Source organism: Papio anubis, chromosome 17, assembly GCF_008728515.1.
Source record: "Papio anubis isolate 15944 chromosome 17, Panubis1.0, whole genome shotgun sequence".
Classification (NCBI taxonomy): domain Eukaryota; kingdom Metazoa; phylum Chordata; class Mammalia; order Primates; family Cercopithecidae; genus Papio; species Papio anubis.
The window spans coordinates 30,771,565-30,785,977 of NC_044992.1; the positions used below are offsets into that span (position 1 = coordinate 30,771,565).

At 39.1% G+C, this 14,413-nt stretch overlaps 1 protein-coding gene across 4 annotated transcripts in view; it reads right to left on the reverse strand.

The window, feature by feature from the left end:
• The window catches only part of APPBP2 (amyloid beta precursor protein binding protein 2), an 81,648-nt gene that overhangs the window by 14,708 nt on the left and 52,527 nt on the right, over positions 1-14,413 (reverse strand). For all 4 annotated transcript variants that reach the window (XM_021929120.2, XM_031657488.1, XM_021929122.2 and 1 more), the window contains 5 exons: positions 9,047-9,215; positions 6,457-6,546; positions 4,467-4,534; positions 4,283-4,388; positions 3,142-3,266 (listed from right to left, as the gene is read on the reverse strand). In XM_021929120.2, the coding sequence (XP_021784812.1) occupies positions 3,142-3,266; positions 4,283-4,388; positions 4,467-4,534; positions 6,457-6,546; positions 9,047-9,215 (558 nt within the window). The remainder of the gene's footprint in view (positions 1-3,141; positions 3,267-4,282; positions 4,389-4,466; positions 4,535-6,456; positions 6,547-9,046; positions 9,216-14,413) is intronic.

Consider the following 14,413-nt stretch of genomic DNA (forward strand, 5'->3'; position numbering starts at 1 on the left):
CTCAGGTGATCCTCCCACCTCAGCCTCCCGGATAGGTAGGTTACAGGCGTACATCGCCATGCCCAACTAATTTTTTTTGCATTTTCTTTGTAGAGACGGTGATTTGCTATGTTGCCCAAGCTGGTCTCAAACTCCCGGGCTCAAGTGATCTACCCACCTTGACCTCCTGAAGTGCTGGGAGTACAAGAGTGGGCCACCATGCCTGGCCTATCTGCTGAGTTTTAATGTCAATGACTACTTCCATTTCTAGCCATTTGTTTTATTTTTATAACGACTCAAGATGTAATTAGTATACCACACAATTCACCCATTTAACGTGTACAATTCAATGATTTTTAGTGTATTCAGGTAGTATGCCAATCACCAAAATCAATTTTACAACATTTTCATAACCCCATGATGAAAGAAACCCATGCTTATTAGCAGTCACTCTCCATTTCCCTCCAACTTCCCAGCCTAGACAAAACCAATTTATGTTCTGTCTCTACAGATTTGCCTATTCTGGACACATCACATAAATGAAATCATACAATATGTGATCCTTTGTGACTGGCTTCTTTCACTGGGCACAGTGTTTTCAAGGTTCATCCATGCTGTAGCATGTATCAGTTGTTTTATTTTAAAATCTGCCCTTTTCCAGCCAGGCGCGGTGGCTCACATCTGTGGTCTCAGCACTTTAGGAGGCCAAGGTGGGCAGATCACTTAAGATGAGGAGATCAAGACCAGTCTGGCCAACATGGTGAAACCCTGTCTCTACTAAAAATACAAAAATTAGCCAGGCGTGGTGGCACGTGCCTATAATTCCAGCTACTCAGGTGGCTGAGACAGGAGAATTGCTTGAACTTGGGAGGTGGAGAGTGCAGTGAGCCGAGATCACGCCACTGCACTCCAGCGTGGGGACAGAGTGAGAGACTCTGTCTCAAAAAAAAACCAAAACAAAAACAAAAAAACTTCCCATTTCCTTTACAGGAATTTTCTTCATTCTTTCTTTTATATTAGGGTTAACAAGCTTTTTCTGTAGAGGGCCAGATAGTAAATATTTTAGGTTGTGTTGGCCACACATTCTCTGTTGCAACTATTGAACTCTTGCTGCTGCAGTGTGAACGAAGCTATAGAAAATACATGAATGAATGAGCATGGCTATGTTCCAGTAAAACATAAAACTTTAATTTACTTGCAGGCCTAGTTTGCCAACCTATTTTGTATCTTTAATCATAGAAAGAATACATACTATAGCATCAATCAAAAAACATTTTTTTTTTTTTTTTTTTGAGATGGAGTCTCGTTTTGTCACCAGGCTGGAGTGCAGTGGCGATCCTGGCTCACTGCAACCTCCAACTCCCAGGTTCAGGCGATTCTCCTGCCTCAGCCTCCCGAGTAGCTGGGATTACAGGCGCGTGCCACCACACTCAGCTAATTTTTGTATTTTTAGTAGAGACAGGGTTTCACCCTGTTGGCCAGGATGGTCTTGATCTCCTGACCTCATGATCCGCCCGCCTCGGCCTCCCAAAGTGCTGGGATTACAGGTGTGAGCCACTGCGCCTGGCCAAAAAAGTTCTGTTAACTAAAGTTCTCAGGATTCTAATCCTGTTCATTATGCCTGCTGACTCAGAGGAAATATTTTCTTATGTTTTGTAATTTTTAATGGTGAGTTCATTTTAGGTAAAGCTTTGTCTATGAAATGTCTGTGTAGTTTGGGTTGACAGGTAATTATTTCCAAGTTTTTGCATTTTCTCTCACAAGGCATCCCAGGAAAACCTGCAGTCCCAAAGTGCTTTTTAATATTTTTCTGTTTGGAGATCCTCAGGCATTATCCCTGTCTCAAGAGTGTTATAGGTAAAGAATTATGTTTTGTGAGGCTTCTTTTTGGGTTCAACTGTGATACCAAACTCAGATGGCCAACTTTCCCTATCATCTATTAATTAGATAGATGTCCACCTGTTGTCTTTTCCCTGGGGTTGTAGTCTTTTTTTTTTTTTTTTTTTTTTTTTGACAGAGTCTCACTCTGTTGCCTAGGCTGGAGGGCAGTGGCACAATCTTGGCTCACTGCAACCTCCATCTCCTGGGTTCAAGCAATTCTCTGCCTCAGCCTCCCGAGTAGCTGGCATTACAGGTGCCTGCCACCACGCCCGGCTAATTTTTCTATTTTTAGTAGAGATGGGGTTTCATCATCTTGGCCAGGCTTGTCTTGAACTCCTGACTGCACGTGATCCACCCGCTTTGGCCTCCCAAAGTGCTGGGATTACAGGCATGAGCCACCGTGCCCAGCTGGGCTATAGTCTTGACTCTGCTTCATGTGAGGGTTTCAGTTCTAACTCCCAGCCTCCTATAGGCTATTTCTTAAACCAAGGTTACAGAAATCTCTAAACTTTCCCATCACCCCAGAGCAGTTATACCACAGGCCATGCTTAATCCTTTGAATTTTAGTGTTCATTATTGGCCCTTGGAGGATTTCCCCCTCACTCTTGCAAGCTCAGTTACACATTTAAAAAGACAATTGTTATATTTGATTCAGTATTTCTATGTGTTCTGACCAAGAAGTTTCAGGTTAAGTTTGCTACTGTATTACTCAAAAATTATTGAAGTAAATACTCAAAAGATAAGTTACATTCTACATGAAAATATAGAAGTCTCAATATTAAATCACATAAAGGCTAAATGAATAACCTATAAATTAGTATGATTTTATTTTTGGAAATAGGGTCTCACTCTGTTGCCCAGGCTGGAATGCAGTGGTGTGAATATGGCTCACTGCATCCTTGACCTCTTGGGCTCAAGCAATTCTCCTGCCTCAGCCTCCAAAGCAGCTGGGACCACAGACATGCACCAAAACATCCAGCTAATTTTTTAAATTTTTTGAGTAGACAGGGTCTCAAAACTCTTGGGCTCAAGCAATCTTTCCACCTCAGCCTCCCAAAGTGCTGGGATTACAGGCAAGAGCCTCTGCACCTGAAAACTGGTATGATTTTAAATGACTTCAAGAACATTTTAGGCATTCTGTTAAAGCTCCAGGAAGACAAATTCAATCTATAAAGTGTATCAAGTACTATTATTAATATAATAATAGTTCCCTAATGGGAAAAAACAAAATAAAACAAAAACAGTATTTCCTCCTTCAGAGAAAAGGAATGTGGAACTTACAGTGCATTGTCAAATTTCCCAGAGCTATACTGGTGGACATAAGAAGAGTAAGCCAAATCTTCATGAGCTGTTGCTACGTGGATATTTTTGCCACCAAACACTGACTGTCTAATGTCAAGTGCTGCCTGAAAGAATCATAAAAATATTTGTCAATACTGTAGAAAATACCACCTAAATTAAACATCCTAGTAATTTAAATATATATCTATATGCCTAACACCACAAAATTATGAAGCCCAGAAAGTCCTGCTATATTTAAATTACAGAACACGAAAGTCACCTAGAAGGCCTGAATTTCTGAAGATAGAGTTTGACTTAAAAGGCAATGGCTTAATAATAATAATCATTCCTATGTCTTGAGAATCAAGACATTGGGAATGTTTTTCTCTGTGTCCTTCTTCAAAAGTGAACTTAGGCCAGGCACGGTGGCTCACACCTGTAATCCTAGTACTTTGGGAGGCCGAGGTGGGTGGATCACCTGAGGTCAGTAGTTCAAGACTAGCCTAGGCAACATGGTGAAACCCCGTCTCTACTAAAAATACAAAAATTAGCCGGGCATGGTGGCACGGGCCTGTAATCCCACATACTCAGGAGGCCGAGGCACGAGAATTGCTTGAACTCAGGAGGCGGAGGTTGCAGTGAGCTGAGACTGCGCCACTGCACTCCAGCCTGGACGACAGATCAAAACTGTCTCAAAAGAAAAAAAAAAAAAAAAGTGAACCTTAAAGTCAAGTATGCCTTGTCTAGACCGATGGCATAATACACCATTTACCTGAGAATGAGTAAGAAAGGCCTAAAATAATTATCAGCCATCTTTGTTATTACAAAGGCAGCTTTAGCGACATTTACTAAATCAACAACAAAGACAAGCCATTATATGAGTAAATAAAAAATAGAAAACTACTCCCAAATATGAGCTCACCACCCAACAATTCCTTTCCTGAATGATTCTCTTTAGTTCCCAAAGCATTAACTTTTACGCCTTCTAGGCAATACTTAATAAAATAATGATGCAACCTATATTGGTGGGAAGGGTAGGTGTTAAAAAGTCATTTTTGAAGAGTGGTTTATACACCACAAACAAATACAGGTCAGCAAGTCAATATAGGTTGAAAGAAAAAAAGGGTAACCATTAACATACCTGATAAATTGCAACAGACTGACAGATATTATCTACATTGAGTAAGTAGAACCCATAATCTAGCAGTGTATCAGAATATTTTGGGTGTTTTGATCCAAAATGATCCCTATAAAAGGATACAAAATTATTAGCATATAAAGTATAGAGACAATTTAAAAGGATATTTTTAATAATAATCACCTACCGTGCCAAATACACTGCATGTTTAATTAACTGTTCTGCCTTCTTAAATTCACGTTTTACTACACAAGCCTAAAGATAAAGTGAAAAACGGTTAACTCTCAAACAGTTCATTAGTGTGCTAAAATAAGTGTAGTTTATATATTCTGGCTGTAACAGTTAATAAGAAAAAAACCCTCCAAACATAAATACAAAGGTTCTATTTGTAATTTCTTTCCTTCCAAGTACTTAAAAATTTTCTATTATAGGCCGGGCGCGGTGGCTCACGCCTGTAATCCCAGCACTTTGGGAGGCCAAGGCGGGCAGACCAGGTCAGAAGATCCAGACCATCCTGGCTAACACGGTGAAACCCCATCTCTACTAAAAATACAAAAAAATTAGCCGGGCGTGGTGGCAGGCGCCTGTGTAGTCCCAGCTACTCGGGAGGCTAAGGCAGGAGAATAGCGTGAACCCATGGGGGCAGAGCTTGCAGTGAGCCGAGTGCCACTGCACTCCAGCCTGGGCGACAGAGAGAGACACCGTTTAAAAAAAAAAAAATTCTATTACAAACAGATATGTATATAAGCTGGGAAAATTATAAAGTTTAAAATTTTGACAGTCAGTCCTAGTACAAATCTGTCATAATAAAGTCACCTTACAAAGCTGGTATACTCCCATTTTTCCCTATTATTAAAATAAAATAATGGGGGCAGCATTTACCACAGCATTTTCTAAGGTCCTTATATCCCAGTCCTGGAGTGGCTTACAACAATCTTTTGTTATTTTCATTTACTAATTTTTAAATGCATAGAATTTCAAGTTTTCTTATAATTTCTTTTCTTAAGAGACAAGGTTTTATGTTGCCCAGGCTGGACTTGAATTCCTGGCTACAGGCATGTGCCATTGTGCACAGTTCCCAATTATTTCTTAAAATATTTTGATCCATGAGTATAGCTAGTCGTTTTTTAAAAACTCTAAATATAATTTGTATATAGAAATATTAATCTTGCATAAATATTACACTGGTTTTATATTAAATTAATATTCAATTATTTCAATTAATTAAAAACATAAGAATACCCCTGTTCTAGCTCTCATAACTTGAATATTTACACTGTTTACTTACTCTAAAATGACTGACTTAATACAGAAATCTTGGATTCTCCCAGATATAATTTTGGACTCTATCTTCTAGTTGAATTTTCATAAGTAAAATAAACCAAAATGAAATATTCAAATCTGAGAAACTTCTGGGTAGAAGAGTGTATCTGAAAAGTACATTAATGCTTTAAGGCTTCACTGCACCAAAGCAGTAGTTTTAAACTACTACTAAATATCCTCAAGAGTTAATGCAGGCCAAGCGTGGCAGCTCACACCTGTAATCCTAGAACTTCTGGAGGCTCAGGTGGGAGGATCGCTTGGGTCCAGGTGTTTGACACCAGCCAGGGCAACATAGTGAGACCCTGTCTCTATTTAAAATAAAATAAAAATTTAAAGATTTAATGCATTTATTTACAGAATAAGAAAAAACTAGAGAAAAATCAAGTAAGGACTGCCTAGCAGGTCAAGTATAGCAAGCTGCCTTGCTGTGAGACTGCAATACTATGACAAAGAGATTTAACACCAGGCTATCCTTTAGCAGAAGAGTGACCAAAGTTCACAGGATTTTGGCATAAGGAATTTAGGTTGCTATAAATATTTTAAAAAAAAACACAAAAAGAAACTCAAGCCAGAATAGCACCCAAATACTACTTTGATCTGTACTTTAGTGCACTGAAACAATTATCAAAATGAATTATTTCACTGGTTTTCTTGGTAAAGAAAAATTAGCTAAAAATCTACATGTGATAGTTTTAGTTAGAAACCAGATTTCTAAAAATGAGCACAGAAACTTATAAAACAGACCTATGTCTATGGAGTGTACAAATAACTAAAATGTTAAATAGGTTAATTAAAACAAACTTAAAGCCTGATAAATCCTATAATTCATTTAATAATTTTAACAGTATATTTACCTTAGAAGCTTGTCTTAAAACATCCACCACAACTTTCACTGGTAAGCCTGCTGTAATTTCTTTCATTGCCTCAATGCACCATTTGTATGCCTAAAAAAATTATTATTTATAGAAGAGACAGAACTGTGGTAAATCAAGTTGACAATATTTAACAAGATGACTGCAAAATTTTTCTACAAGCACTTCAATAAGAACACACACAAAATATTTACAGTTAGAATTTTCTGAGGCTAAACTTTCTTCAAAGTATAAATCTGTTAAATTATTTTTACTCTTAATATCTATAGCTTGTCTGAATCAGACCTTGTGTATACATATTTTCCAGAAATCAGAGGTATGTTCTCTCTTGCCTAGAAGCCTTTGCACATACTGTTCCCTCTGCCTTAAAATACATTCCCCCTTCTTCCAACTCCTTAAACTCATCTGTCTTGCAGGTTTCAGTCCTAGACAAGGTTTCCTGTGTTTTCCTATACATTCCATCCTCCTACTGTAAGATTTATTATTTTATGTATGAATTGTCTGTTTAGTTGAGTGCTTACTTTGTCCCAGCTACTGTCCAAAGTATTTTATGTGCATTAACACATTTACCTGACACAACAGCCCTATAAGATATGTACTATTATGGGAAACTGAGGTGTGGAGAGGTTAAGTGGCAGGCAAATATGCTAGTATCTAGGTATGAAATGGGAAACAAAACAAAAAATGTCCTTCCTCTCCTGGTGCTTAATGGAAGAAATAAAAAAGGCAAAATAAATTATCAGGCTGGCTGTGGTGACGCATACCTGTAATCCCAGCACTCTGGGAGGCTGAGGTGGGAGGATCACCCAGCTCAGATGTTTGAGACCAGCCTGGGTTATAACATAGTGAGACTTTGTCTCTATCAAAAATCAAAAAAATCAGCTAGGCGTGGGGATGTGCACCTGTAGTTCCAGCTACTTGGTGGGGCTGACGTGGAGGCTGCAGTGGGCCATGATGATGCCACTGCACTCCAGGCCTTATGGAGTGAGACGCTGTCTCAAACAAACAAGTAAACAAACAAAGACAAGTGTGGCCATGTTATTTCTTTTGGCAATTAAAATATGAAAAGTGAAGTGTGCCATTTCTGGAAGAAAAGTCCAAGAGCCAGCAGTACTACTCCATGAAGTTTCTGCCCCTGTGCCCAGGCGGGTAATGTTCTAGATAGATATGTTCCAGATAGACCCAAACCACACTGGGTCTTGATCAAACTGTAGATATAATGTTAAGAACAGCCATAGCCATCTGAAGACAGGGATATATTATGAGCCAGAAAGAAACTTTCATTGTTCCAAGCTATTCTGGGGTTGATATTACCTCCGCATAGCCTAGCCTATCCTAACACAAAAACATGGTGCTAATTCATCAAACTATGTCTGTAAGGTTTGTTTACTTTTCTGTAGATATCAGTGAAAAGCTTATTTATCACTAAAAGATTGAACTTTCGAAATTATCCAAGACTTCAACATTCCTCACGAATGTGATGAGAGTTGCAAAGACATGAATAAGGCATAGTATAAACCCCTAAATCCAAATGTAGAAGGAAAATAACTGTCAGGCTGGGCATGGTGGCTCATGCCTGCAATCCCAGCTCTTTGGGAAGCTGAGAAAGGTGGATCACTTGAGCCTAGGAGTTTGAGTCCAGCGTGGGTGACAAAGCAAGACCCTCCCTGTCTCAAAAACTACAAGAAGCCCATCCAAACAATTTAGGTAAACATTTGGTTAAATTAAAACAAAAACAACAAAAGAAAGGGCTCTAAGCCGGGCGCGGTGGCTCAAGCCTGTAATCCCAGCACTTTGGGAGGCCGAGACGGGCGGATCACGAGGTCAGGAGATCGAGACCATCCTGGCGAACACGGTGAAACCCCGTCTCTACTAAAAAATACAAAAAACTAGCCGGGCGAGATGGTGAGCGCCTGCAGTCCCAGCTACTCCGGAGGCTGAGGCCGGAGAATGGCGTAAACCCAGGAGGCGGAGCTTGCAGTGAGCTGAGATCCGGCCACTGCACTCCAGCCTGGGCGACAGAGCGAGACTCCGTCTCAAAAAAAAAAAAAAAAAAAAAAAAGAAAGGGCTCTAAATTATACATGTATATATTTCAAATTCATCTCACAAATACTCCTTTTGTCTGATTTCATTTTTATTTTTTTGAGACAGGGTCTCACTCTGTCACCCAGGCTGGATTGTATAAATATGGCTCACTACAGCCTCAACCTACTGGGATCAAGGGATCCTCCTGCCTCAGCCTCCCATCTAGTTGTGACCACCACAGGTGTGTGCTACACATGCGGCTAATTTTCTGTAGAGGCAGGGTCTCACTTTGTTGCTCAGGCTGGCCTCAAACTCCTGCGCTCAACTGATTCTCTACCTTGGCCTCCTAAAGTGCTAGGATTATAGGCATGAGCCACAGTGCTCAGCTTGACTGATTTTGAATATTCCATTACAAATGTGTACTGCCTTATATAAACCTAATAAGCAAAAAAGATCTGTAAGAAAAATAAGAGAAGACTATTTGATTTACTCTCTATTTTTATAGGTACTTATTGGTCACAATGAAATGTACCTTAAAACACTTACCTCATCATAGTGACTTTTCGCAAATAGGAGTGCACACAGTTCTCCATAGAGTGCAGCTTTATTTGCTTGCTGGCCATGTTTTGATAGTTTATCCATGTATGTCTGAGCTAATTTAAATGTTTCTTCACCCAAATGATATTTGCAGTTTCCATTTCGCACATGAAGCAACCTATAAAACACAAATAACATTGCTCTATTTTTGATATTTCCAGCTTGGTAGACCTGATGACCTCTTATCAATCACCTAAATGACTTAAGGTAATTAAATGCAATTACAAGGCAGCATTTGAAAATACATGTGTGGACCAAATTGGAGATGACCTCATGCCGATAAAGAAGTACATGCTCTTTCCTGAAAGCTTCCCATAATTAATTTCATCAATTGTTGATTCCTTATCTTCTCTAAATATTTTATATATTTTGTATACTCAGCATGTACTGCATCTAAAAAAATGACATTTGCTCTTTTTGTTCCAAATCCACAAGTAATATAGCTTCAGTATAAGAAACTTGGAAAATAATGAAGAAAGTAAAATCAACACAAAATATCTTTTCTTATTTTTAGTACAGTCTAACACTTGATCAGTTACCACTTATTTCATGATGCTTCATAATGTTCATTTTTCTTTCTAATAAGATAAATTTACCAAAAATACCAGTAGTGTCAACTATTTCTTGAGACGGAGTCTCACTCTGTTGCCCAGGCTGGAGTGCAGTGGCACAATCTCAGCTCACTGCAAGCTCTGCCTCCCGGGTTCATGCCATTCTCCTGCCTCAGCCTCCCGAGAAGCTGGGACTACAGGCGCCCGCCACCACACCCGGCAAATTTTTGTATTTTTAGTAGAGACGGGGTTTCACCTTGTTAGCCAGGATGGTCTCGATCTCCTGACCTCGTGATCTGCCCGCCTCGGCCTCCCAAAGTGCTGGGATTACAGGCGTGAGCCACCGCGTCCGGCCAATTATTTCTTTTAAAATCTTTATCCTCTATAGTGGAAATACAGAGTTCTTTACACAAAGTAACTGTACAACCATGCTGACTATTTAACGATATGCCAAAATAGTACAATGCTTCTAGACAGCAACAGACTATGTGTCTATATAGACTATACAACATAGGCAAACAGTGTTAGGACTGGACAAATATTTATTTATTTATTTATTAAATGCTAGCTAGAACATTACGTTCATGTATCAAGCCAATACAACTTTCTGAAATGCTCAGCCTGAGAAGGAACAAAGGTATAAAAGCTACTTAAAAAAAAACCAAGGATGGAGAGGTTAGGAAGTATTCTTTAGGAGCATCAAATCAACAGATACATAAAATTTATTTTTTCTATCTATACCACAAATATTAACAGATTAATAACCCATGATGATAAAAATTCAGACAATCTTTTAATATCTATCATTCCTTTATATAGTCAGGGAAACAGATTAACTTCAAAAGAACCAGGACTAATCAATAAAGTGATGACTACTATACAATGCCAGTGTGTATCCTGTCAACATGTACCACACAGTTATCTGCAAAATCTATTACCATAAGAAGCTTACGTTCTAGTGGTGACAAGGGTATTAGCGTGGGCAAATATACAAATACATAAGACTTTCATTTAAGGATGAATGCTATAAAGATGATAAAAAAAAAAAAAGTAGAGTAATATGATCAAAAGATTCTCAAAAGAGGTGTTTAGGGTAGACAGGGAAGAATTCTCCTGAGGTGGTAACATTTAAGTTGACACCTAAATGATGACACTGTAGCCAGCCAAGTGAAGATCTGGTGGGGAAGCATGTTCCAAAACAGAAGGAACTGCAAAATAGAAGGAATAGCCCCTGAGAAGGGATGGGGAGAAATTCTGGCATAGTCAAAGGAACAGAGAAGGCCAATTCATCTAGACTACAGTGAATAAAAGATTATGTAAAGAGAAATGAGAAGGCAGAGATAAGCAAGATTTTATAGCACCTTGCCTGCCTTGGAAAGGAGTTTTGGTTGCAACAGTAAGGGAGGTGATTTGACTTATGCACTATCTAATATAATTTCCTGTGATGTTAGAAATGTTCTATACTTGTGTTGCTCAATTTGGTAGCCACTAGCCACAGTGGCTACTGAGTATTAGAAATGTGCCCAGTGTGACTGAGGCACATTTTACTTTTAATTATTTTAACCTTAATAATCACATATGGTTAATGGCTACCATATGGGACAATGCAACTGTATCAAGAATGCTCTGGCTACAGTGTGGAGAATGGATTATAGCAAAGCCAAGAGTGGAAGCAAAGCCACCAAGGCAGAAGATACTGTAACAGTCCAGAAAAAAAAATTCCTTGAGAAAAAAAGGATTAGTATTTGAAACACAGATTTGATAGCCAAACAGCTGAAAGAAAAAAAAATGAGAAACCCATAGGTTGAAATTTTAGAGAATAAAAAGAACAGTGCTTACTTCTCATTTCCACAATGCTAAGAATTTCCTTTCCAAAGACCTTCACTCTAAGTATTCTCCTGAAATAACAATCTGTGGAAATTATTTAGTAATTGGCACATGATGAGGTAACAAAATAAACATTGTAGGCCAGAAAGGCACAGCTTGATATTTTCTCCAGTCCCTGCTGAATATCTATTTAAACAAAAGGGCAAATTAAACATATGGAGACTCTTTAAGATTCTGTGTGTCCATCTGGGCTGACACTAAGCAGTATATTGAATTCAAGGAACTTGCGGTCCAACTCATTATGGTCTAATTTTATCCCAACATTCGGCCTAAGGAAAACGCAGGTTCTCAAAATGTGGCACTATCATGCAAACACAGTATTTTACTTTCACAATAACATAAAATCTTGTCTACCTGATCAACACCTATTGTCAAGAGCAACTACTGATTGTTCATTGTTTGAAATGAAAAATACACACATACGTAAGTCATTAGTTTACTAATATATTTACCATAAGACTGAACATGACTAGTTAGAGCCTCATCAGCCAGACATAACGAAAGTAAAATACACTAAAAGTAAAACTAAAGGAAAAGAATTTCTTTCCTTCTTATAAGTGTCTTTTTCTTTTTCTTTTTTTTTTTTTTTTTGAGACTGAGTCTGGCTCTGTCGCCCAGGCTGGAGTGCGGTGGCCGGATCTCAGCTCACTGCAAGCTCCGCCTCCCGGGTTCACGCCATTCTCCTGCCTCAGCCTCCCGAGTAGCTGGGACCACAGGCGCCCACCACTTCGCCCGGCTAGTTTTTTGTATTTTATAGTAGAGACGGGGTTTCACCGTGTTAGCCAGGATGGTCTCGATCTCCTGACCTCGTGATCCGCCCGTCTCGGCCTCCCAAAGTGCTGGGATTACAGGCTTGAGCCACCGCGCCCGGCCATAAGTGTCTTTTTCTTACAACTAGTTTAAAATTTTGGCCGGGTGTGGTGGCTCACGCCTGTAATCCCAGCACTTTGGGAGGCCGAGGTGGGTGGATCACGATGTCAGGAGATTGAGACCATCCTGGCCAACACGGAGAAATCCCATCTCTACTAAAAATACAAAAAAAATTGCCGGGCATGGTTGTGCGTGCCTGTAGATACAGCTACTCAGGAGGCTGAGGCAGGAGAACTGCTTGAACCCGGGAGGCAGAGATTGCAGTGAGTTGAGATTGCACCACTGTACTCCAGACTGGCAAAAGAGCAAGACTCCATCTCAAAAAAATAAAAAATGGAAATAAATGATAGCTTGAAAGGGTAGAGCTGCATAATGAAAATAAAGACCGGTATGGGTTTAATAATTTTTTTTTACTATGGTGAAATATACATAAAACTTTGTGCCATATGAGCTATTTTAAAGTATACAATTCAGTGGCATTAATTATATTAACTGCATCATACAACCATCAATACTATTCGCTTCCAAAACTTTTTCATCACCCCAAAGAAAAATTCTGTAAGCATTAAGCAATAGCTTCCCCTTCTGCCTTACCCCTAAGTCCCTAGTAACCTTTAATCTGCTTTCTGTCTCTATGAATTTGCCTATTCTACATATTTCATGTAAGTGGAACCATACAGTATTTGTCCTTTTGTGTCTAACTTATTTCACTTAGGATAAAATTTTCAAGGTTCATCCATGTCGTAGCATGTACCAAAACTGGCTGAATCATTGTATGAGTATATATGTAAAAATGCCAAATTTTATCTCTCTATTTATCTGTTGATGGATACTTGGACTGTTATCTTTTGACTTGTGAAAAATTCTGCTATAAACACTAGCACACAAATATCTTTTGATTCCTTGCTTTCAATGCTTTTAGGCATATACCCTGGAGTGAAACTGCTGAGTCATACGGTAATTCTATGTTTAGCTTTTTGACAAACTGCCAAACTGTACTCCACAGCAGCTGCACCATTTTACATTCCCAGCAACAGTGCACAAAGTTTCCAATTTCGTTTTCTTTTTTTCAAATGCTCTCTCAGCAGAATCACTCGATTTCTTCTCATCCTTGCCAACACTTCTTTTCTTTTTTTTTTTTAATTGTACCCATCTTGATAGGAATAAAGTGGTGGCTCATTATGTTTGATTTGCATTTCCCTAATGCCAAATGACACTGAGTATCTTTTTATGTGCTTACTGGTCTTTTATGTATCTTCCTTGGGAAAATGTCTATTCAAGTCCTTTGCCCATTTTTTATTTTTATTTTTTATTTTATGAGACAGAGTCTCACTCTGTCACCCAGGCTGGAGAGCAGTGGCATGATCAAGCTCACTACAGTCATGATCTCTTGTGCTTAAGTGATCCTCCCACCTCAGCCTCCTAAGTAGCTGAGACTAGAGGCTCATGCCACCACAGCTGGTTGATTTTTTAAAAAATTATTTTAATAGAGACGAGGTCTTGCTATTTTGCTTAGGCAGGTCTCAAACTCCTGAGCTCAAGAAATCCTTCTGCCTCAGCCTCCCAAAATGTTGGGATTACAGATGTGAGCCACCATGCCCAGCCTACTCTTTATTTTAATTAATTAATTAATAATTACAGGTGGTAGGCACCTGTAATCCCAGCTACTTGGGAGGCTGAGGCAGGAGAATCGCTTGAACCTGGGAGGTGGAAGTTGCAGTGAGCCGATATCATGCCACTGCACTCCAGCCTGGGCAAAAGAGTAAGACTCTGTCTCATAAAATAAAGCAAATACATGTAAATGAAAATAAAAATAAAAATTAATTCATTAATTAGTTTTTTAACAGAGTTTCACTCTTGTTATATTTTTTAGTAGAGACAGAGTTTTACCATGTTGGCCAGACTGGTCTCGAACTCGTGACCTCAGATGATCTGTCTGCCTTGAACTCCCAAACTGTTGGGATTACAGGTGTAAGCCACGGGGCCCAGCCACATTTTTAAATTGTGT